Source organism: Myxocyprinus asiaticus, chromosome 45 (assembly GCF_019703515.2).
Source record: "Myxocyprinus asiaticus isolate MX2 ecotype Aquarium Trade chromosome 45, UBuf_Myxa_2, whole genome shotgun sequence".
Lineage (NCBI taxonomy): Eukaryota > Metazoa > Chordata > Actinopteri > Cypriniformes > Catostomidae > Myxocyprinus > Myxocyprinus asiaticus.
The window spans coordinates 5500442-5526250 of NC_059388.1; the positions used below are offsets into that span (position 1 = coordinate 5500442).

The following is a 25809-nucleotide window of genomic DNA, read 5'->3' on the forward strand; positions in this document are numbered from 1 at the left end:
GAACGATGCCTCCGTGTGGGTTGCGCCCAGACACGAAAGACAGCGATCGTGACCGTCTGAAGTTGAGAGGTAACGACCGCAACCATGAATAACACACAATCGGAAAGGCATCTTAAAAAAGACACATCTTTAAAAAGATGTTCCGTGTGTGCCGCTCTTTTAGAGAAATATACTCTTTCAGGAAAATATACTCTCTTTTTTCTGCCAAAGCGCCCAGGGGCATTCTCTGCATTGCACCAGTACAGAGGAGGTAGAAGCCGCTGAAATGCACCGTCAGATCCAGCAGAGGTGAATGAACAGTCGTAAGAATTCAGCTCAGTGAGCATGACCGTTCGGCTCCGAAGAGAAAATCTGAATGAGTGGTTGCATACCAGCTCCTTTTATATGTCCGGGGAAGTGGCATGCAAATATCACTCGCCAATTTTCATTGGCCTTTTATCAAAGACCAGAGGTGTCTCGGTCTCCCAAGTGTGACCCCTAGTTTCACAACATCAACACAACGTCGAGTGAGTGACAGATAGAGAATAGTGATTTTACAGATAGGACCAGCTCCCAGACAAAAGCAAGTGTCGGCAGAATTAAAACAAATGTTGCTGGCTGTGTAATTTTTGTGAAATCATTTTGTCTATAACAAAATGCACCAGAGAATTCCTTTCAAGAATAAGTCCTCAACAATGTAACCTAAGAGTGTTCTGAAAGACATACACCATTATAGAAATCTGTTAAAACTACATAACATTTCAAAAGACACAGCAATTAAGTAAACCTTATTTTCTTATTGGTTGTTTCACACATCTGCAAAGTCAATAAATTACATATATTCATGTCTCTTACTTTAAATATATGCATATATATATATATATATATATATATATATATAGCATTTTTTCATTAAACTTCTTTCATGTAAATATACATAGATAAATACCATCAAAAATGTGCCTGGAGTGTTTATTAGTTCTTCATACTATGTTGTTTTTAACTCTATATTAGGCTACGAGAGCCACTTGGGGTCCTCTGTAGCCCAAGGCATGGATCTGGGGGTATATACTGATGAGGGTGGTTATATGGTGGTGGTGCTGGAGGTAGAGGGGGCTGTGAACTTTCATTCCCGCCCTGGTAGCCTCCCCAATCAGGTGAACGGACTGGCGTGGAGACAACAGATTGGATGAGCTGGTGATGTGTGGGACTCTGGCTGAGGAATGCCTCCATGCAACCATGACCGCCTTTGTCCAAGACGATGACTTTGACGATTTGCTGGCACTGGATTAGCGTGTCGGGTCGTATGTCAACCAGGGTCACGGGCTGGTGGGCGTGCGAGGGTGTGGGGCTGGCACATTGCAACAGTGGCTGTTGGAAGAGCTCCCTCTGGTGGTTGAGTATGGCAGCGCACTCAGGGCTCGACGGCGCCGCATTGAGCTGGTACGTCTGAAGCCTGTTGTGAATTGACACCTAGTTTAGAAAACAGTCAGAGATAGCATCATATGTTATAAGACTGTCCTCCTACTGCCATCAGCCCTCCGGTGAACACATATCACAATAGACATGCGCAAGATGTTGCGTGTGGACGTGGGTACAAGGGGTTCGCTCGGTGTCATTCGAGACAAACGGTGGGAAGCTGGAAATGGGGATCAAGGAGTAGAACTGTTTGAGGACTGTGTGTGTCTGGGTTCTAAGGTGTGTTGTGGTTAAGAGGACACTGAGGGCCCTTGTGTCTCCCTTGGAAACCACTATTGCTTAATGGGAAGAGGGAATTTAATGTAGAACCATTCAAGCAGGAAAAGGGAAATATAGGGGTGGGACAGGTTTAACAGGAAGTTAAACAATGGGAAAGGGGGGTAATTGCACATCTACAGATGAAACACATCCAAATGCATGCCATGGGCGATCATCACTAGTAATATTGCTCCAACATGGGGTTGAGGCTTTGGAAAGAGGTGTGCTTTTCTACGTAATCAGACTTCTGATTTTTCTTGTCAGATACCTTTGGGACACAAACAATATCTTGGGACAGGGAAGCAGCTGCCTACTTATGGGTTGTGTCCAATTTCATTGTCAGAGCCGCCTAACGTTGGCACTCCCTTATATGGCCTTCCAACTGTGGTAGGGGATATGGGGGTTTCTTGGTCCTCCTTGAACCTTTTGCCATTGTTTTGGCACTCCCCTTTGTGTGCTGCCCCTTCGGGTTGCATATGCTGCATATTACACTTTGCGCCACTGTCTTGGGTGTGGATTCTTTTTAACTGGGCCTGTAGGAAACTACCTAGGAGCCACCCAGATCACTATATAAATTGCAAAGCAATGCCAACAACAATCTAGCATCTTGAAAGTGAGATTTGTATAGGCAAGTACCTGTTTATCTTCCGACAATGTACAAATCTAGCTCACAAGTAGAGTTTCCTGGACTTGCACTGCACACTGTTACCAGCAACTTTCTCTGACTCTCCTTTAGCAGTTTCATGGCCTCTATAATAACACTTCTCCAAACCTATCTGCGTGACACTTTCATTACCTCTGAAACTGATGACTTTTGCAGAGCAATTAAACTTCAGAACACAGTTCAAAAAGTGAGTTCATCTAACTTGGTCTCAGGATAGATGTTGGCTCTCAAGGGTTGGCTTGAGGGCTAAAGCAAGGGCATCAACCTCTTGTGAATAAATCTCCTTGACTGTTGGAGATAAAGCATAAAATAACTGACAGCGCAACACTCTGTTTGAGAGGATGAGCGAATAGGGCAATTTCAGTTGAGAAAGGACAAACAATGGTTGGTGACAACTGAATATTCTAGCAAATAACTGGGTTCTCCATGCAGGTTATGCAAAGGTACTAATGCTCATGAGATCATAAGGAGTAAATTTGGCTGTGGAATTGGAAAATAAGGTCAGAAATTAAGAGGTAAAAATGTTGACCCTCTTGAGAAGGGTCTAGTGCAAAGAGCTAGAAAAATGGATCACTTGGCAAACCACCTTAAATCTACAAAATGCATTCTATATACATGTGAAAACTCAGCAACCTGCCAACATAACTAAGCTTTAGCTGGCATGTTTCAATTCTCTTTTCAAATGTTTCTGTCTATCTTGGCACACTTTTCAGTGTTCACCCTTTTCAGGGCATGTCCATATCAACCTTATATCCCATGTCCAGCTAACATGTGCCAATCACTGCCATGTATAACAGCGTGAACACATTTTAAAGTGTATTAAGGAAGTTCTTCTCATGTCTGCATTGACAGCTGGCACAGTTAGTCTACTGGTTAGGCACCTTTTTTTCTTCTCTTTTCCTGTGTCTCTCTTTCCTCTAGGAAAAGGCTGGTGTTCCCACTAACCCCTCTGCTGTCTGCAATGTGTTCTGACAGTCCTGTGGCTTTTAGGGCTTTACAGGGTGCTGAGATGTACATGATTAAGGTGTGGTTTTGCAGTGCCAGACAGGAAGTCACTGCCACTCTGATTATGTGGACAAAGAGTAAGTCACTAATGTGCTACATTAAATGTTAGCAGGAATGGGAACCTACCTGCCAAACAAAACTTCTATGAGGCAAACAGCTATAATCTAAAAATTAACTGGTAAACAACTGCTAAATTTAGACAATTTATCGACCAGAAATATTTTAATCAGCTATGAATTTGTATATGTCATTATTTCTTTACAAAACTTTACGAAACTCATGAAACCTGTCAAGAACATATTTGGGTCATATATCACCCCCAAATCAAAAGAATGAAATGATGTACAGTTGTGCTCAAAAGTTTGCATACCCTGGCAGAAATTGTGACATTTTGGCAATGATTTTGAAAATATGACTGATCATGCAAAAAAAAAACTGTCTTTTATTTAATGATAGTGATCATATGAAGCCATTTATTATCACATAGTTGTTTGGCTCCTTTTTAAATCATAATGATAACAGAAATCACCCAAATGGCCCTGATCAAAAGTTTACATACCCTTGAATGTTTGGCCTTGTTACAGACACACAAGGTGACACACACAGGTTTAAATGGCAATTACAGGTTAATTTCCCACACCTGTGGCTTTTTAAATTGCAATTAGTGCCTGTGTATAAATAGTCAATGAGTTTGTTAGCTCTCACGTTGATGCACTGAGCAGGCTAGATACTGAGCCATGGGGAGCAGAAAAGAACTGTCAAGAGACCTGCGTAACAAGGTAATGTAACTTTATAAAAATGGAAAAGGATATAAAAAGATATCCAAAGCCTTGAAAATGCCAGTCAGTACTGTTCAATCACTTATTAAGAAATTCGGGGATCTCTTGATACCAAGCCAAGGTCAGTTAGACCAAGAAAGATTTCAGCCACAACTGCCAGAAGAATTGTTCAGGATACAAAGAAAAACCCACAGGTAACCTCAGGAGAAATACAGGCAGCTCTGGAAAAAGACGGTGTGGTTGTTTCAAGGAGCACAATACGACAATACTTGAACAAAAAATGAGCTGCATGGTCGAGTTGCCAGAAAGAAGCCTTTAATGCGCCAATGCCATAAAAAAGCCCGGTTACAATATTTCCGACAACACCTTGACATGCCTCACAGCTTCTGGCACACTGTAATTTGGAGTGACAAGACCAAAATAGAGCTTTATGGTCACAAACATAAGCTCAATGTTTGGAGAGGGGTCAACAAGGCCTATAGTGAAAAGAATACCATCCCCACTGTGAAGCATGGTGATGGCTCACTGATGTTTTGGGGGTGTGTGAGCTCTAAAGGCGCAGGGAATCTTGTGAAAACTAATGGCAAGATGAATGCAGCATGTTATCTGAAAATACTGGCAGACAATTTGCATTCTTCTGCACTAAAGCTGCGCATGGGATGCTCTTGGACTTTCCAGCACGACAATGACCCTAATCACAAGGCCAAGTTGACCCTCCAGTGGTTACAGCAGAAAAAGGTGAAGGTTCTGGAGTGGCCATCACAGTCTCCTGACCTTAATATCATCGAGCCACTCTGGGGAGATCTCAAACGTGCGGTTCATGCAAGACGACCAAAGACTCTGCATGACCTGGTGGCATTTTGCCAAGATGAATGGGCAGCTATACCACCTGCAAGAGTTTGAGGCTTCATAGACAACTATTACAAAAGACTGCACACTGTCATTGATGCTAAAGGGTATGGAGACTTTTGAACAGGGGTCATTTAATTTTTTTCTATGTTGCCATGTTTTGTTTTATGATTGTGCCATTCTGTTATAACCTACAGTTGAATATGACTCCCATAAGAAATAAAAGTAATGTGTTTTTCGTGCTCACTCATGTTTTCTTTAGAAATGGTACATATATTACCAATTCTCCAAGGGTATGCAAACTTTTGAGCACAACTGTATATGGGTGTATCTACAACTTCAGTCACTCCTTTTTCTTGCTCAGGATAATTTCATAGCTAACATTTGATGTATCCTAAATACACAATTAAATAATATTTTTTTGCACTTTTTGCATAATTTGGCAAAGTTTCAGCTTAATTGGAAATAAAATATTTTGCTCGTATTTACCTTGAATTTTCTTTGTTTTCTTCAAATATCACTTGTCTCATATTTTATATAAAGCATGCTCTTTACTGACACTTTTGTCAACTTGATTAACAATTACACTAACTTTTAAAAACTATTTGAGGCAAAATTGTTTAGTGTGGTGGAAATGACACCAAAATGTGAGACTGTCATAATAATAATAATAAAAAATAAATAAATTAAAAAAATTAAAAAAATAGATATTTTTTCAAACAATACATATTGAAATGTTTTATATTTATTTCACTCTTTATTTAGATTATCATAGTTTTAAACATGTTATAATTTATATTTTCATAATGAACTTTCTTAGCTTAATATTGAAATCCGGGGCTGGGACAATGTTAAAACAGTACAATCTATACATGAAAGGCATTCAAGAAGTACCAAAAATAAATGATGAAGGCCTGGAAAAAGTTTCCATGTAATTTTTTTATTGTGACCTTCATTTATGATTGTTTATGATCCCCTGAGACATGAAATTGCCCAAAGTTGAAGAAACACCAATATACAGTATATTTATACTGTATATAATGATATTTTGTATATAGAACATGAAGCCTGTTTTTAGGTGACATTATTTTCATTACAATTTAGCATATTTTACACCAATATAGAGTATATTTGAACTGTTTGTAATGACATTTTGTATACAGAACATGAAGTCTGTTTTTAGGTGACATTATTTTCATGACAATTTAGCATATTTTAGGACATTTTAATTGTAATACAAAATATAAAATTGTAATTACTGTAATGCAAAACAAATCATGTATTACAGTAATGAGAATGTAATAAGAATCATCATTCAGAATAATGGCGTTTACCAAAAAAAATAAAAAAATAAAATAATGATGGTTACTTTCATAACCTCCGTTCCCTGATGGAGGGAACGAGATGTTGTGTCGATGTAGTGACACTAGGGATCACTCTTGGGAGCCCCAAACACCTCTGATTTTTTTTTTTTTAAAGGTCAATGAGAATTGGCGAGTAGAATTTGTATGCCACTCCCCCGGACATACGGGTATAAAAGGAGCTGGTATGCAACCACTCATTCAGGTTTTGTGCTGAGGAGCCGAGATAAGGTCCTGGCCATTTCAGCAGGTAGTTCAGCGTTGTGGCAAGAGGGACACAACGTCTCATTCCCTCCATCAGGGAACGGAGGTTACGAAATTAACCATGACATTCCCTATCTGTCACTCACTCGACGTTGTATCGATGTAGTGACACTAGGGGTCCCTATACAAAACGCCACAACTCTCTGAACAGTGTTACATGAAGTGGCGGTGTGTGACGGGCAGACTGCTTTGTGCCTCGTAGCCAGTGCACCAGGCCGTCACGTAACCTCCCCCAACGTTCTTTATGAGCGTCGACCAGTCCTTCGGGAACAAGTCGACTGCCCAAACAATAGGTGGACAGGCTAGCCCAGCCGAGGCCTCTTTTCCATCTCTTTTCTCCCCAAAAAGAGTGGAATTTGTTAATTGACTGGGAGCCCTAAGTGTCTACGTCGGGGGGGGGGTGTCACTCCCAAGGGGAAGACACCACGGAGACCACACCCCGCCCAAAAAAGGGGGGTATTTTGAGTGGAAATATGTCACATGGTCTTTACCGAGCCTTGTCAGAAGTATGTCATGTGGAGAGGTCCCATGGTAAGTCCTAACCAAAGGGGGAGGAGTTTATACAAAGCATGGCGACCGGGGGCAGAGTGGCCCCTGCCCAAGGAGGATGCAGTTTACCGGCAGGGAAACGATTTTGTGGAAAATATCACATGGGGGTTGCCTTCAGGGAACAAGTGCATGCGGAGCATCTATCTCGGTACAGGGCCTCATTAGCGTACTTACTGAGCTGGCAGCGAGATTCTCCGCAAACTGCCATAGGGCTAAGGAGAAAAGTCATCCAGGGATCACAGTCTGTGAACACTGCTGGGAGTCAAGAGCACACGTCTTCCCCTCAAGGGAGGGGAAAGGCGCTATGCACAAGCGGTACACCCAGCCAGTTGTACCGGAACTTACCTGCTCATGCCTGCCACTACTCGGGACGAGACCACAAAGGTGTTTGGTGCTGCCCATCCCGCTGCTCTGCAGATGTCTGCCAAAGAGGCACCACTGGCCAGGGCCCAGGAGGCTGCCACACTCCTGGTAGAGTGGGCTCGTAACCCCGCAGGGGGTGGCACGTCCTGAGCCTGATATGCCATTTTGATGGTGTCAATGACCCAGTGGGTGATCCTCTGTTTGGAGACAGTGCTTCTTTTCCGCTGTCCACCAAAGCAGACAAAGAGCTACTCGGAGCTTTTAAAGCTCTGCATGCGATCCAAATAGATGCGTAAAGCTCGCACCGGACACAGCAATGCCAAGGCTGGGTCTGCCTCCTCCTGGGGCAGTGCTTGCAGGTTCACCACCTGATCCCTGAAAGGGGTCGTGGGAACCTTGGGCACATAGCCCAGTCAGGGTCTCAGGATCACGTGAGAGTAACCCGGACCGAATTCCAGGCACAATTCACTGACAGAGAACGCTTGCAGGTCCCCTACCCTCTTGATGGAAGTGAGTGCAGTCAGGAGGGCAGTCTTCAAAGAGAGTGCCTTAAGCTCAGCTGTCTCCAAGGGCTCAAAGGGAGCTCCCCGTAGACCCTGAAGGACTACAGAGAGATCCCACGGGGGGACGAGGTGCGGTCTAGAGGGGTTCAACCTCCTAGCGCCTCTCAGGAACCTGATGATCTAGTCGTGCTTCTCCAAGTACTTACCATCTACCGCATCTTGATGAGCCGAAATAGCAGCTACATACACCTTCAAGGTGGAGGGGGACATCCGCCCCTCCAACCTCTCCTGCAGGAAGGAAAGCACCGATCCGACTGCACATCTCTGGGGGTCTTCGTGTCGGGAAGAACACCACTTAGCGAACAGACGCCACTTCAAGGCATACAGGCACCTCGTAGAGGGAGCCCTAGCCTGAGTGATCGTGTCTAACACCACGGGCGGTAGGCCACTTAAGTCCTCTGTGTCCCGTCCAAGGGCCAGATGTGGAGATTCCAGAGGTCTGGTCGTGGGTGCCAGATGGTGCCCCATCCCTGAGAAAGAAGGTCCTTCCTCAGGGGAATTCACCAGGGGGGGGGCTGTTGCGAGGAGCGTGAGGTCCGAGAACCACATCTGGGTGGGCCAGTAGGGTGCTACCAGGATGACCTGCTCCTCGTCATCCCTGACCTTGCACAGAGTCCGTGTAAGTAGGCTCACTGGGGGAAATGCATACTTGCATAGTCCAGGGGGCCAGCTGTGTGCCAATGCGTCTATACCGAGAGGTGCCTCGGTCAGGCATACCAAAGTGGGCAGTGGGAGGATTCCCGGGAAGCAAACAGGTCTACCTGTGCTCGACCGAATTGACTCCAAATCAAATGGACTACCTGAGGGTGGAGTCTCCACTCTCCCCTGAGGGTAACCTGACATGACAGCACGTCCGCTGCTGTGTTGAAGTCACCCGGGATGTGAGTGGCTCGAAGCGACTTGAGGCACTGAGGACTCCAGAGGAGGAGATGGCGGGAAGGTTGTGATATGCAATGGGAGCGTAGACCACCTTGGCAGTTGATGTATGCTACCGTCGCTGTGTTGTCCGTCCGAACCAACACGTGCTTGCCCTGAATCAACGGCCGAAACCTCTGCAGGGCGAGCAGTACTGCCAACAACTCTAGGCAGTTGATGTAACAACGCAGCCGCGGGCCAGTCCAGGAGCCAGCGGCTGTGTGCCCATTGAATAAGGCGCCCCAGCCTGTCTTGGAGGCGTCTGTTGTAACCACGAGGGGGACCAAGGGAATGATCACGTCGGAAGTACTGGCGGGTGGGGCCTCGCGGCGGGGCGGAGCTCGAGGTGCCATGTCGAGGGGATCCGAGCCCCGTGACTGTGCTGAGTCCAGGAACATCAAAGCACTTACCTGGCTCCTGCTGCCCACCATAAGATTGGCCAAAGGGGGGCAGGAGGAGGTTGGGTCCACTGGATCCAGAATCACCGAGTAGCGAGAGCGGGGGAGCTGAAAGATCGGGACCAGGCAGTAAAAGGTGCCTCCCACGATCTTGTCAGCTCCCCATGCACTCCGGGAAGAAAGGAATGGGGGCAGGGAGCGGCTGTGAGTGGCGCCCTGAGCCCAGGAACCAATCATCGAGCCGCGAGGGTTCCGGGGAGAGTGGAGGGTTCCACTCTAGCCTGACACTGGCAGCCGCCCGGGAAAGTATGTCCATCATTTCTGTGTCAGCCTGGGACTGGGCGACCATTCCCGAAGGAGGAAGCCTAGTTGAAGCCTCTGCATCTGACTGGATGAGCCCGCTCTCCGATGCTGCGCTCGATAACTCATCCTCTTCCTGGGCTCTGAACGAGGGGTCGAACTCACCCTGAGACGAGCCGGCCATCTCGTCCGAGCGCGTGACCGGGGCAAGCGAGCATGCTGGGGAATGGGAGGTCCGTGGGGGGATACCCGGAGAGGTGGTCCCACTGAGGTCCCCAAATTGCCCCCAGTACTAACCGGCACGGCCTCATACCCGTTGGTAGAAAGACCGAGGCGGGGAGCAGCTGGGGAGGCTTGCTTTCTTACGAATGCAAGCCGCGACCACAACACTGCCATGGTCATGTTCTCGCAATGAAGACACGATCCATCCACGAACGATGTCTCCGAATGGGCAGCGCCCAGACACGTATGACAGTGATCGTGGCCGTCAGAAGCGGAGAGATAACAACCGCAACCAGAAATAACACACAAACAGAAAGGCATCTTTAAAAAGACCCGTCTTTAAAAAGATGTTCCGTGTGTGCCGCTCTTTCAGAAAGAAAATATACTCTTTTAGAATATACTCTTTTAAATGTTCTGCCGAAGCGCCCAGGGGCGTTCTCTGCAAACCACAGATGCAGAGGGGGAAAGCCGCTGAAATGCGCTGTAAGATCCAGCAAAGAGAGGTGAATGAACTTGGCGGATGAATTCAGCTCAATGAATAGAACCGCTCGGCTCCAAAGAGAAAATCTGAATGAGTGGTTGCATACCAGCTCCTTTTATACCCGTATGTCCGGGGGAGTGGCATGCAAATTCCACTCGCCAATTCTCATTGGCCTTTTAAAAAAAAAAGATTAGAGGTGTTTGGGCTCCCAAGAGTGACCCCTAGTGTCACTACATCGACACAAAGTCGAGTGAGTAACAGATAGGGAAATATAATTTTCTTTCTTTCTTTCTTTCATTTTGCCCCCTGCATGCAAATATCTGTAAGCTAACTGTTTTCTCACAACTTCCATTTCACTCTGAGTGAGTACTATTTAGGTTTCTAATATGTGGTAATGAGAACATAACCAGAGGGCATGTGGAGATATGACTAACTATTAATGAAAGCTGTCATGTCCCACAGAGGAAGTGTGTCTGTTTTAATAAAATGTACCGGCCCAATGCCTGTTTGCCTACACAGGATACACTGTAATGTCAGGATGCTAATGACACGGCCCTCTGGTAATGTATTTTATGTAGGGTGTCTTTCATACCCTTGCAGAGAGGTAAGGTGCTAGATCACATTAGAGTTATTTGGGGAAAATTATAAATGAAATGATTAAAAATTTATGAAAATTATATTGTATATATTAAATCCTTTCATTTTATGGTAACTTGTGTTGTTCATGCGGCCACAAACGATTGTTCATCATCTAGTTTTGCAAGCTATTTATGAGTGATTTTGGGTCAGTGTTGAGTTCAGTCTTAAATGTGACCATACCGGTCAGGCCGTGTTGGTTCACAGGGTCGGGGCCATGCACTTTAAAGTTTCAAAAGCAGAAATTTGAAACTTATATAAATTCTTCTGTACAAAAATATGTGCTGTTTGAGCTACACTACCTGGTTGCTGTTTGGATTTAAATAAGCAGATACTTAAGAGCCTCTGATTGGATCATTGTTGCAGTGATTAATATGTTTCAGCTGGCAACAATTATTTTAACCTTAACTGATGCAGTGTGTAGCTTCTCATTTCTTAAACAACAATGTCAGAAGACGCATCCCGCAGTCATGGAAAAGACTGTGTTTCAATAGGAACAAATTATTATTATTATTATTATTAAGGAGATTGCTGAAATCACTGGAATTGGGTTAAGAACGGTCCAATGCATTATTAAAACCTAGAAGAATAGTGGTCGGAAAAAAATCTTGAATGATCGTGATCGGAGATCACTAAAATGCTTGGTGAAGTCACATTGTAAAACAAAAATGACAGTATAACTCATGGCTGTTTAATAGTGAAAGTAAGAGCATTTCCACAAGCACAATGCGATGAGAACTTACAGGACTGGGACTAAACAGCTTGTTAGTGAGGCTAATTGGAAAAAAAAAACGACTTCAGTTTGCTAGGGAGCATAAAGTTTGGACTGTGGAGCAATGGAAAAAAGTCATGTGGTCTGATAAGTCCAGATTTGCCTTATTCCAAAGCGATGGGCACGTCAGAGTAAGAAGGGAAGCGCATGAAGCGATACACCCGTCATGCATAGTGCCCACTGTACAAACCTCTGGAGGCAGTGTTATGATCTGGGGTTGCTGAGTACCTGAATGTACTGAATGACCAGGTTATCCCATCAATGGATTTTTTTCCCTGTTGGCATGTTCCCTGATGGCATGGGCATATTCCAGAATGACAGTGTCAAGATTTATAAGGCTTAAATTATGAAAGAGTTGTTCAGCATGAGCATGAGGAATCATTTTCACACATGAATTGGCCACCACAGAGTCCTGACCTTAACCCCATTGAAAGTCTTTGAGACTCTCCAATACAAGATCTTGGTCAAAAATGTATGCAACTCTGGACGGAAATAAATGTTGTGACGTTGCATAAGGTTTCGAAACAATGCCAAGACGAATGCACGCCATAATCAAAGGTAAAGGTGGTCCAACAAAATATTAGAGTATGCAACCTTTTTTTTTTGGCTAGGCAGTGTATAAAGATGTCTAAATCATCTTTTTAGCAGTGGAACTGTTTTAAACAGATGAACTTCTGGTTTTGTGCTACTGATGTAATTCCAGTGGGTGGATTTTATTTTTCTCTTTATAAAAATTATTTTCTTATTCATTATGTAAAAGTTACCTGGTTTACTGGGTTTACATGGTCATGACAGAAAAATAACTTGGATATAACTTTGCACAGAGTTACAGACAAGGTTAGTATTTGATTCTGTCACAATAGTCACATGTTAACACATACAGTATAATGTTTAAACCTTGTAGCTATACTTTCGAAACAGTTTGTATTTGAATGTTTATTGCATTGGCCCATTTAATTTTATTGTAAGAACATTACTGTCACCCTGCTTTTTGCTAAACTTGTATTGAATCCGGAACATTTCTCCTCAGGTACAAAACTTTTTCTGTATCTTTGCTTCTCTTTCTTAATTGATATTTAGATAGAACCACAAATTATTTGTACACTTGATTTCATTCAAATACTCCCTTTCAAAACACTGCAACAAATAAACCACAAAGCACTAACTCTGTGCATTAAAACAAAAACTATTCTATCCATTACCTTTAAAAAACAGCTCTATTGAACATGTCCAAAAATATAAACACCATTTCTATCTCATTTTAGAGCTTCTGATTTGTGTCCTTTCCTTGAAATAACAGACACAAATCGGTAAAAATCTGTAATTCTGTTTCCCGAAACATGTCGGTAACACCTTTTGAAATTCTCCTCCACATTGCACTGTTAATTTAACTGGAGGAGGCAGCAGTGTACAGATGAGTTTGACCTCTAGGGGACTGCTGTTGACTTTGCTTTGGTGGCAATACCTTTAAGAATGACTTTAGGGGAAACAGATGGTCATTTGGCTGAAGACTCTGCATTTTCACTGCAGCAGGAACATGAGGCTGTTGTGGCCTGTTAACTTTCACTGACTTTATGTTGTATGAGCTATCATCTATGCACTTGTTTGACGGATGTTTCTAGGGGTCTGTAGGGACTTACCTGGGTGAACACTTAGCTCTTACCTCTACTGCATTGTGTCCACTCTGTGGTGTGTTCATTTCCTGTTTGCCTAATCAAAGAAAAGAGTCCAAATCAGATTAAAGATCAAAGATTTATACTATATATACAGTGCAAGACAATTTGGGTACATAAGTTTGAAACTAAGTTCACTTCATAATCATAAGCAAAATGTATATATTTTTTCTTTTAATTTGGGGTAAATATGACCCAGACATTAGGGCTGGGTGGTATGGTTATATATATCGTGGCAACTGTATATTGTGTCAACCAGTAGAGATTTACTATACCGTCTATATCACAGTATGTACGCAAATATCTGTGTGTGCAACACTCCACCTGGCTGCACGTGAGGGTGATAGAGAGACGAACAAACATGGAGAAAGATGAACACACAGCACACGGGACGATTCCGAAATAAGTAAAACCCAGGACAATTTTTGCATTAAAAGGTGCTGTTTTCTCACATTCTTGGATGAGACCGCTCTTTCTGATGCACGTGCGTGGGGAGAGAGACAGAACCTTAGATTCTAATCACTTTACATTCAGAGAGAAAAAAATAAGGAAGAACTTGTTAATGAAATGAGCATTCTCTGTGGAAAACTTCCAGACAACTCGGAACTTGATCAACATCGACCTTCAGCGAGTAGCATCATTTGACGTCATTTCCAAAATGGCGGCGACTGACGAGCATAAAATGGAGCTGGGTTTTGTGAAACATAAAAACAAATTTAAGTATTTTTACTGCACAAAATATATGAATATGCAATATACAATATACAATAAATATACAAGTGGATGTTAAGAAAAGTGTTTTTAATACAGTTGAAGTCAGAAGTTTACATACACTCAGGTTGAAGTCATTAAAACTAATTTTTTAACCACTCCACAGATTTAATATTAGTAAACTATAGTTTTGGCAAGTCGTTTAGGACACCTACTTTGTGCATGACACGAATAATTTTTCCAACAATTGTTTACAGACAGATTGTTTCACTTTTAATTGACTATATCACAATTCCAGTGGGTCAGAAATTTACATACACTAACTTAACTGTGCCTTTAAAGGAATAGTTCACCCAAAAATGAAAATTTGCTGATAATTTACTCACCCTCAGGCCATCCAAGATGTATTTGAGTTTCTTTCTTCATCAAAACAGAATTTAAGACTTTTAGGATTTAATTTCAGGCCTCTAAACAATGCAAGTGAATGTACTCAATTTTTTGACAGTCCAAAATGCATATTTAGGGTGCATGAAAATAATCCACACGACTCCAGTCGACAAATAAAGTTCTTCTGATCACAAACAATTGATTATTTTGAGAAACAAAACAATACTTATATACTTTTTAACTACAAATGTTCGCTTCCGTACATCTCTGTGACGCATGCTCATGAGAGGGATGATGTAAGTTCGTTGGTAAGGTCACGCGTCACGTAGAGGAGGAGGCAGGAAGTGCATTGTTTAGAGGAGAAGGCCTGAAATGAAATCCTAAAAGTATTAAATTCTGTTTTGATGAAGAAAGAAACTCAGATTCATCTTGGATAGCCTGAGGGTGAGTAAATTATCAGCAAATTTTCATTTTTGGGTGAACTATTCCTTTAAGTAGCTTGGCAAATTCCAGAAAATGATGTCAAGCCTTTAGACAATTAGACAATTAGCTTCTGATAGGAGGTGTACTGAATTGGAGGTGTACCTGTGGATGTATTTTAAGGCCTACCTTCAAACTCAGTGCCTCTTTGCTTGACATCATGGGAAAATCAAAAGAAATCAGCCAAGACCTCAGAAAAATAAAATTGTGGACCTCCACAAGTCTGGTTCATCCTTGGGAGCAATTTCCAAATGCCTGAAGGTACCACGTTCATCTGTACAAACAATAGTATGCAAGTATAAACAGCATGGGACCACACAGCCATCATGCCGCTCAGGAAGGAGATGCATTATTTCTCCTAGAGATGAACATAGTTTGGTGTGAAAAGTGCAAATCAATCCCAGAACAACAGCAAAGGACCTTGTGAAGATGCTGGAGGAACAGGTAGACAAATATCTATATCCACAGTAAAACGAGTCCTGTATCGACATAACCTGAAAAGCTGCTCTGCAAGGAAGAAGCCAATGCTCCAAAACTGCCATAAAAAGTCAGACTACAGTTTGCAAGTGTATATGGGGACAAAGATCTTACTTTTTGGATACATTTCCTCTGGTCTGATGAAACAAAAATGTAACATTTTGTCCATAATGGCCATCGTTATGTTTGGAAGAAAAAGGATGAGACTTGCAAGCCGAAGAACACCATCCCAACCGTGAAGCATGGGGGTGGCAGCATCATGTTGTGGGGGTGCTTTGCTGCAGGAGGGACTGGTACACTTCACAAAATAGAAGGCATCATGAGGAAGGAAAAATATGTGGATATATTGAAGCAACATCTCAGACATCAGCCATGAAGTTAAAGCTCGGTCACAAATGGGTCTTCCAAATGGACAATGACCCCAAGCATACCTCCAAGGTTTTGGCAAAATGGCTTAAGGACATCAAAGTCAAGGTATTGGAGTGGCCATCACAAAGCCCTGAGCTCAATCTGATAGAAAATTTGTGGGCAGAACTGAAAAAGCGTGTGCGAGCAAGGAGACCTACAAACCTGACTCAGTTACACCAGTTCTGTCTGGAGGAATGGACCAAAATTCCAGCAACTTATTGTGAGAAGCTTGTGGAAGGCTACCCAAAAAGTTTGACCCAAGTTAAACAATTTAAAGGCAATGCTACCAAAAACTAACAAATTGTATATAAACTTCTGACCCACTGGGAATGTGATGAAAGAAATAAAAGCTGAAATAAATCATTCTCATTCTCTCTACTATTGTGACCGTGATGTGTGATTGACTGGAACGCAATGAAGTAAAAATTTGGAAATTGATGCTGATGCCGTCAGTCTTTCCTACCGGCATCTGTACTTCCACAAACATGGAGAAAAAAGCAAACACACTCGGTAAATTACCACAGGAATTATTAAATAACACCTTTGTCAACAATGCATTTATATCCAGTAGGCAATATACAGCAGTTGCCAAAAAGTTTTCCAGTATCCAATGGAAAGCTAAATCCAAAACAAATACTTGATGGAGGAGTTTACTTCATAATCAAAGCAAACACTTAAAGGTGCAATATGTAACAATTTTCATGTAATATTCACCTTTTTTTTTTTTTTTTTTGCCAATTGAATGGCTTGTAATGCAACTTAAAAAAACAAGTCCTTCCCGGACTTCCCAAGTTGCCTATTAAAGCTTGTAGACTGATTTTCATGCGAAGGGAGCGGGTCGCTTTTGCCGGGAAAATCCAAAGGATGTGACGTTTATGCGCGCTCCCGAGAGCCTTGCCTCAGTGATTCTCTTCCGCTATTCAACAGTGACAACAGTCTGCAACACTAGGTAAACATTATCTTAGAGATGGAATCCAGCAAACGTCCGGCTCCCAGCACAACACCGACTCCTACACAAACTAAGAGTAAGCCAAAAAAAATAAATAAATAAATAAAAAATTATTTATCTACTGAATCCCATCTGGCTAAGCGGGAACTTGATCGTGGTTGAGCGAAAACTAGAGTGAACATCGGCAGGGCATTTGATTCCTGGAGGGATCTTCGTTTGGTTTTGGGGATCAAAACTGACCCTGAATTGGCATTCTTCTTATTGGACAGGTAAGCTTACATAACTGCAAAGCATGTGAAATATAGTGTCATAAGGATTGATCTGTGTAATTTTAGCTAACCTGATCTTGCCTGCACAGTCATAATCAATGTTAATCTGTTATTATTCAGCAAGGTAAACTACAATAACACATTAAATGAATGCTAGACAATGTTCAAGATAATGCAAAAAGACCCATTCATTAGTGTAATGTAACTTGGTTATACATAAAATATTTACATTCTATTATTATAAAACAATAGCTATATATCAATATCGATATATATCAAAATGACAGTTGTGATGGAATCACATCAATACTGAATTGTGTCAACATATTTATAATGTACAGTCTATTTTATAAACAGCTACTGTCATCATCCACCAAATTCAGCTAACAGCTATTGATAAAACTGGCTAGCAAGCCTAACGCCGACATAGGCTATCATCTAAATGCAGTCAATATATCATGCAAAGAAAAGTGATTACTTCAAACTACAGTCTTGCATAGTCAGACCTATATCCACACTTTGTTTTAGCCCTGTTCCAGCACTGGAGAGTCAAATATCATATACGGTCTCAAAGTTTGTAGTAAAACAATCATAACTGTGTAATTTTAATTATGCTATCTCATGATGTCGGTGAATCATGTTCAGTCTCTTTGTACATTACGTCATTGTTTTGGTCAATGCTCGTGTCCCTATGGAGTGTGAGCATGAGCAACAGGTAGCTGGCTGCAGTTCACTTAATGACCACAGGTATCATTAATAACAAGGGTTTCTGAATCTTACATACTATACCTTTAAATTCAACTAGAGAGAAGCCTAATGTTTTGCTTGGATTGAAAACGATGCAGAGTAGATAAAACAGATAAAATATTATTTTCAATATTATAAATTTTTTAATCTTACAAGACAAGACATAGGGGCAGTGGTAGCTCAGCAGTTAAGGCTCTGGGTTACTGATCAGAAGGTCAGGGGTTCAAGCCCCAGCTCTGCCAAGATGCCACTGTTGGGCCCTTGAGCAAGGCCCTTGACCCTATCTGCTCCAGGGATGCTGTATCATGGCTGACCCTGCACTCTGACCCCAGCCTAGCTGGGATATGTGAAAAAAAAAAAAAAAAAAAGAATTTCACTGTATATGTGCAAATGTATAATGTGTGATAAATAAATAAAATTATTATATACACTATACCAGAAACAAATCATGACTCTACAAGTTCTATTGGATTAATGTCTTGAGATATTGGGCATGAATTAACTAAGTAGATATTTTCTTTTTACCAGATATATATATATATATATATATATATATATATATATATATATATATTTTTTTTTTTTTTTTGCATGACTTTGATGTGTACTTTGTCACCTTAATAAAGACTGCCAGATTACCAAAAAATCCAGCAAAACAACTTTAGACAAAATGACAATGCCTTTTCCATACCTGACGAAACCACAGATGCAGAATGCACGTAAACACCCTGTCTTCATCTCCAAAACACTCAGCTCCCTACCTAAGCAGCTACAGTACCTACCAAGGCAGCTTCCTAACTCCAAAAAAAAAAAAAAAAAAAAAAAAAAAAAAAAAAAAGAGCAGTTCCGTGTGCCATTAATAACGCTCCTCAAGTGAGGTGCACATAAAAATGCACATTTTACAAGAATATTACAATAAATACAGTAGTTCAGTTTTCATTAGATGCAGGCCCCCACAATATTTAGATTAGTGGTGGACCAAGATGTTTTTTCAATTGTTGATTCCTTGGTTAATAATTTAATAGATTTAGTCCCCCCAATCCAGAATATATGTGCTTACTTCTTTTATTAGACTGAAATAGTTTTATAGCTTCTTTTTTTTAATATTGAATGAAATACTGTATATTTACTGTCAACATTTTTCTTGACACATCTGCCATTTTAGATTTTTTTCTTCTCTGAGCTCGTCACAATTACGCAATTGTCTTCTTTGTGAAGGTTGCATGCAATGCTGCCTTAGACTTTGGTCAAAATGACATATCTTAGAAGGCAACATAATTCAGCTGCCTACTGTTTGGTACAGCCTTCGTGTCTGGAGTGCTTATGATGCCTAAAAATGCTATCCAGGTAGGCAGCTCACTAAGGTTTGGAACAGAGCTACTGTTTCCTGAATTTGTGACTTGGATAAACTTGTTCACCCTAGATTTATTTTTAAATATATTTATTTTTTCCCTCTATTTATATTTATATATTGTCATTTTCTGTTATCTTAGACTATGAAAGGCAGAACTTGTTGCTATTTGTATGTAGGCTGTATTATAGATAATTATGATAATACCATACCATCATAGCAGTTAACAAATGAAATGCATATAAGATTATTACTAAAATGTGATAAAATGTTTATGACAAGTTTACAAAACAACTAACAGTCAAATAAAATAAAATAAATTACTTCAAGCAAGAGTATTCAAATTCTCCATTGTCAGGTACTATATTAATTTGAGTTTAAATGGTAAATGAAATAAAATCTTTATATATACACTACCGGTCAAAAGTTTTGAAACACTTGACTGAAATGTTTCTCACGATCTTAAAAATCTTTTGATCTGAAGGCGTATGCTTAAATGTTTGAAATTAGTTTTGCAGACAAAAATATAATTGTGCCACCATATTAATTTATTTCATTATAAAAAATACAAAATAAAAAAAAAGTTTTTGAAATGATGACTTGGACCAAATAATAAAGAAAAGCAGCCAATAAGTGCCCAACATAGATGGGAACTCCTTCAATACTGTTTAAAAAGCATCCCAGGGTGATACCTCAAGAAGTTGGTTGAGAAAATGTCAAGAGAATATGTTTTCAAATATAACACAGTTTTGATTTATTTTGGATTTTGTTTAGTCACAACATAATTCCCATATTTCCTTTTATGTTATTCCATAGTTTTTATGACTTTACTATTATTCTAAAATGTGAAAAAAAAATTATAATAAAATAATATAATAAAGAATGAGTAAGTGTTTCAAAATTTTGACCAGTAGTGTATATACAGGTGCATCTCAATAAATTAGAATGTCGTGGAAAAGTTCATTTATTTCAGTAATTCAACTCAAATTGTGAAACTCGTGTATTAAATAAATTCAGTGCACACAGACTGAAGTAGTTTAAGTCTTTGGTTCTTTTAATTGTGATGATTTTGGCTCACATTTAACAAAAACCCACCAATTCACTATCTCAACAAATTAGAATACATCACAAGACCAATAAAAAAAAACATTTTTAGTGAATTGTTGGCCTTCTGGAAAGTATGTTCATTTACTGTATATGTACTCAATACTTGGTAGGGGCTCCTTTTGCTTTAATTACTGCCTCAATTTGGCGTGGCATGGAGGTGATCAGTTTGTGGCACTGCTGAGGTGGTATGGAAGCCCAGGTTTCTTTGACAGTGGCCTTCAGCTCATCTGCATTTTTTGGTCTCTTGTTTCTCATTGTCCTCTTGACAATACCCCATAGATTCTCTATGGGGTTCAGGTCTGGTGAGTTTGCTGGCCAGTCAAGCACACCAACACCATGGTCATTTAACCAACTTTTGGTGCTTTTGGCAGTGTGGGTAGGTGCCAAATCCTGCTGGAAAATGAAATCAGCATCTTTAAAAAGCTGGTCAGCAGAAGGAAGCATGAAGTGCTCCAAAATTTCTTGGTAAACGGGTGCAGTGACTTTGGTTTTCAAAAAACACAATGGACCAACACCAGCAGATGACATTGCACCCCAAATCATCACAGACTGTGGAAACTTAACACTGGACTTCAAGCAACTTGGGCTATGAGCTTCTCCACCCTTCCTCCAGACTCTAGGACCTTGGTTTCCAAATGAAATACAAAACTTGCTCTCATCTGAAAAGAGGACTTTGGACCACTGGGCAACAGTCCAGTTCTTCTTCTCCTTAGCCCAGGTAAGACGCCTCTGACGTTGTCTGTGGTTCAGGAGTGGCTTAACAAGAGGAATACGACAACTGTAGCCAAATTCCTTGACACGTCTGTGTGTGGTGGCTCTTGATGCCTTGACCCCAGCCTCAGTCCATTCCTTGTGAAGTTCACCCAAATTCTTGAATTGATTTTGCTTGACAATCCTCATAAGGCTGCGGTTCTCTCGGTTGGTTGTGCAACTTTTTCTTCCACACTTTTTCCTTCCACTCAACTTTCTGTTAACATGCTTGGATACAGCACTCTGTGAACAGCCAGCTTCTTTGCCAATTAATGTTTGTGGCTTACCCTCCTTGTGAAGGGTGTCAATTATTGTCTTCTGGACAACTGTCAGATCAGCAGTCTTCCCCATGATTGTGTAGCCTAGTGAACCAAACTGAGAGACCATTTTGAAGGCTCAGGAAACCTTTGCAGGTGTTTTGAGTTGATTAGCTGATTGGCATGTCACCATATTCTAATTTTTTGAGATAGTGAATTGGTGGGTTTTTGTTAAATGTGAGCCAAAATCATCACAATTAAAAGAACCAAAGACTTAAACTACTTCAGTCTGTGTGCATTGAATTGATTTAATACACGAGTTTCACAATTTGAGTTGAATTACTGAAATAAATGAACTTTTCCACGACATTCTAATTTATTGAGATGCACCTGTGTATATATATATATATACAGTACTGTGCAAAAGTTTTAGGCACTTGTGAGAAATGTTGCATAGTGAGGATGTCTTCAAATATTATGCCATAAATAGTTTTCATTTATCAATTAACATCATACAAAGTCCAGTAAACATATAAAAGCTATATCAATATTTGATGTGGCCACCTTTGCTTTTAAAACAGCCCCAATTCTCCTAGGTACACCTGGACACAGTTTTTCTTGGTTGTTGGCAGATAAGATGTACCAAGCTTCTTGGAGAATTCACCACAGTTCTTCTATATATTTAGGCTGTCTCAATTGCTTCTGTCTCTTCATGTAATCACAGACTGACTCGATGTTCAGTGGGGGGCTCTGTGGGGGCAATGCCATCTCTTGCAGAGTACCCTGTTCTTCTATTCTAATCTTTTCTATTTGCAAAAGTAATGTTTGGGAATCTAAAATGTATTTTTACTGACATTCTAATGACACTTTAAAGCTGAAGGTATAAATAACCATCTTAATACAAATGTTTTTGTGAAACATCTTAAGTACCTAAAAATTTTGCACAGTACAGTTTACACTGGCGGCCAAAAGTCCTAGCTGTCAGTTTGTTCAGATACTCAGGTGACATTTCACCCCACGCTTCCTGTAGCACTTGCTATAGATGTGGCTGTCTTGTTGGGTACTTCTCACACACCTTACAGTCTAGCTGATCCCACAAAAGTTCAATGGGCTTAAGATCCATAACACTCTTTTCCAATTATCTGTTGTCCAATGTCTGTGTTTCTTTGCACACTCTAACCTTTTATTTTTGTTTTTCTGTTTCAAAAGTGGCATTTTCTTTGCTGTTCTTCCCATAAGGCCTGCACCCCTGAGCCTTCTCTTTACTGTTGTACATGAAACTGGTGTTGAGTGGGTAGAATTCAATGAAGCTGTCAGCTGAGGAAATGTGAGGCATCTATTTCTCAAACTAGAGACTCTGAAGTACTTATCCTCTTGTTTAGTTGTACATCTGGCCTTCCACATCTCTTTCTGTCCTTGTTAGAGCCAGTTGTCCTTTGACTTTGAAGACTATATTGTACACCTTTGTATGAAATCTTTAGTTTTTTGGCAGTTTCAAGCATTGTATAGCCTTCATTCCTTAAAACAATGATTGACTGATGAGTTTCTAGAGAAAGCTGTTTCTTTTTTGCCATTTTCGACCTAATATTGACCTTAAGACATGCCATTCTATTGCATACTGTGGCAATTCTAAAACAAACACAAATACAATGTTAAGCTTCATTTAACGAACCAAATAGCTTTCAACTGTGTTCGATATAATGACAAGTGAATTTTTACTACCAAATTAGCAATTTTGCATGATTACTCAAAGATAAGGTGTTGGAGTGTTGGCTGATGGAAATGGGGCCTGTTCAGATTTGATCAAAAATGACTTTTTTCAAATAGTGATGGTGCTGTTTTTTACATCAGTAATGTCCTGACTATACTTTGTGATCAGTTGAATGCCAGTTTGGTAAATGAAAGTACCAATTTCCATTTGAAACTTCAAAATCTGTACATTATTCCAAACATTTGGCCGCCAGTATATATATATATATATATATATATATATATATATATATATAAACTCAGCAAAAAAAGAAACGTCCTCTCACTTTCAGTTGCTTTAATTTCAATGCAAACTTAACATGTGTAAATATTTGTATGAACATAAAAAGATTCAAGAACTAAGACATAAACTAAACAAGTTTCACAGACATGTGACTAACAGAAATGGAATAATGTGTCAAAAGTAACAGTCAGTATCTGGTGTGGCCACCAGCTGCATTAAGTACTGCAGTGCATCTCCTCCTCATGGACTGCACCAGATTTGCCAGTTCTTGCTTTAAGATGTTACCCCACTCTTCCACCAAGGCACTTGCAAGTTCCCTGACATTTCTGGGTGGAGTGGCCCTAGCCCTCACCCCCCGAGCCAACAGGTCCCAGACGTGCTCAATGGGATTGAGATCCGGCCTCTTCGCTGGCCATGGCAGAACACTGACATTCCTGTCTTGCAGGAAATCACGCACAGAACGAGCAGTATGGCTGGTGGCATTGTCATGCTGGAGGGTCATGTCAGGTTGAGCCTGCAGAAAGGGTACCACATGAGGGAGGAGGATGTCTTCCCTGTAACGCGCAGCATTGAGATTGCCTGCAATAACAACAAGCTCAGTCCGATGATGCTGTGACACACCACCCCAGACCATGACAGACCCTCCACCTCCAAATCGATCCCGCTCCAGAGTACAGGTCTCGGTGTAACACTCATTCCTTCGACGATAAACGCGAGTCCGACCAACACCCCTGGTGAGACAAAACCACGACTCGTCAGTGAAGAGCACTTTTTACCAGTCCTGTCTGGTCCAGCGAAGGTGGGTTTGTGCCCATAGGCAACGTTGTTGCCGGTGATGTCTGGTAAGGACCTACCTTACAACAGGCCTACAAGTCCTCAGTCCAGCCTCTCTCAGCATACTGCGGATAGTCTGAGCACTGATGGAGGGATTGTGCATTCCTGGTGTAACTCAGGCAGTTGTTATTGCCATCCTGTCCCTGTCTCGCAGGTGTGATATTCAGATGTACCGATCCTTTGCAGGTGTTGTTACATGTTGTCTGCCACTGCGAGGACGATCAGCTGTCCTCCCTGTCTCCCTGTAGCGCTGTCTTAGGCGTCTCACAGTATGGACATTGCAATTTATTGCCCTGGCCACATCTGCAGTCCTCAAGCCTCCATGCAGCATGCCTAAGGCACGTTCATGCAGATGGGCATCTTTCTTTTGGTGTTTTTGGAGTCAGTAGAAAGGTCTCTTTAGTGTCCTAAGTTTTTATAACTGTGACCCTTAATTGCCTACCGTCTGTAAGCTGTTAGTGTCTTAATGATCGTTCCACAGGTGCATGTTCATTAATTGTTTATGGTTCATTGTGCAAGCATGGAAAACATTGATTAAACCCTTTAAAATAAAGATCTGTAAAGTTATTTGTATTTTTACAAAATTATCTTTAAAATACAGAGTCCTGAAAAAGGGACACTGTATATTCTATACAGTTATATACTGAGTTTATATTCTAAACAGATGCAGAATGTTAAGAATATGAATAACAACAGCTAAATATGTGTGATTGTGTGCTGTAAAGTACCTGAAGGAGAACCTTGCCTGCCCCTCAACTCAAGTTGTGTCCCGTTGTTCTTAATGAAGTGAGTTTTGGCTCCCTGCTGCTTCTCCAACTCCCCTATAAACACACATACACAGCGAGAGAGAAAAACAGAAAGATATGATGCCACAAATTCTCAAACATACACACTTCAAACAGACAGACAGAAAAACACATACAAGTACACTCTCTAAAAGGCTCATGAACACACATAGCAACACACAAAATGCCACCAAATTCCATGTTCACATCCTCAAGACGTCCTCCTCCTCACAACAGAGCTCCAAATCACCATCCTTACACCCAGGACTTAATGATAATTGCCTGTCATTCCTAATCATGCCACAAAATAGGTTTTTCCTCTTGCGAGAAAATTGTAAGACGGCTCTGTGTGAACATTAGGACTCTTTAAAGGGAAAAAGACTAGAAAGGACTATGTTAGATAAAACCTGTTCTGCACAAAGAATTTCTAACAACCAATCATCCAGTTACTAAACCCAAGTATGGTACCTAATTAAACACTTTTATTGCTGTAGTAAATCGGAGGATAAAAATGTCGTCTTGTCTTTTTTCAAAGACCTGAGAATGGACTAGGCATGTAGACATTATTGTAAAGCAAGAAAGGGCAGTGTGGAGGAGAACTTCATAAATTAAACCTGTACATTCATTTGCATTTATGAAAACTTGTTTACATTTTTTTTTTTTTTTTTTTTTTTTTTGTAAACAGATTACAAACAAAAAATGAATCTTTGTATTCATGTTGGTTTCATACATTTCTGGACACATTTTAGACAATTTTCTACAAAAGCTTTGATTTAATGACTCTAGAGATGTCA

The 25809-nt window shown here is 40.9% G+C and overlaps 1 protein-coding gene and 1 pseudogene across 1 annotated transcript in view; one reads left to right on the forward strand and one right to left on the reverse strand.

Moving 5' to 3' along the window:
• LOC127434913 (sodium- and chloride-dependent GABA transporter 1-like) overlaps positions 1–1172 on the forward strand; it is a 49550-nt pseudogene extending 48378 nt beyond the window's left edge.
• Positions 1173–1311: 139 nt separating this feature from the next.
• LOC127435314 (IQ motif and SEC7 domain-containing protein 3-like) overlaps positions 1312–25809 on the reverse strand; it is a 151054-nt gene continuing 126556 nt past the window's right edge. Inside the window, exons 11-13 of the mRNA XM_051688705.1 lie at positions 24959–25051; positions 13501–13547; positions 1312–1435 (exon numbers count right to left, since the gene is read on the reverse strand). Of these exons, the coding sequence (XP_051544665.1) occupies positions 1394–1435; positions 13501–13547; positions 24959–25051 (182 nt within the window). The 3' untranslated portion in view covers positions 1312–1393. The remainder of the gene's footprint in view (positions 1436–13500; positions 13548–24958; positions 25052–25809) is intronic.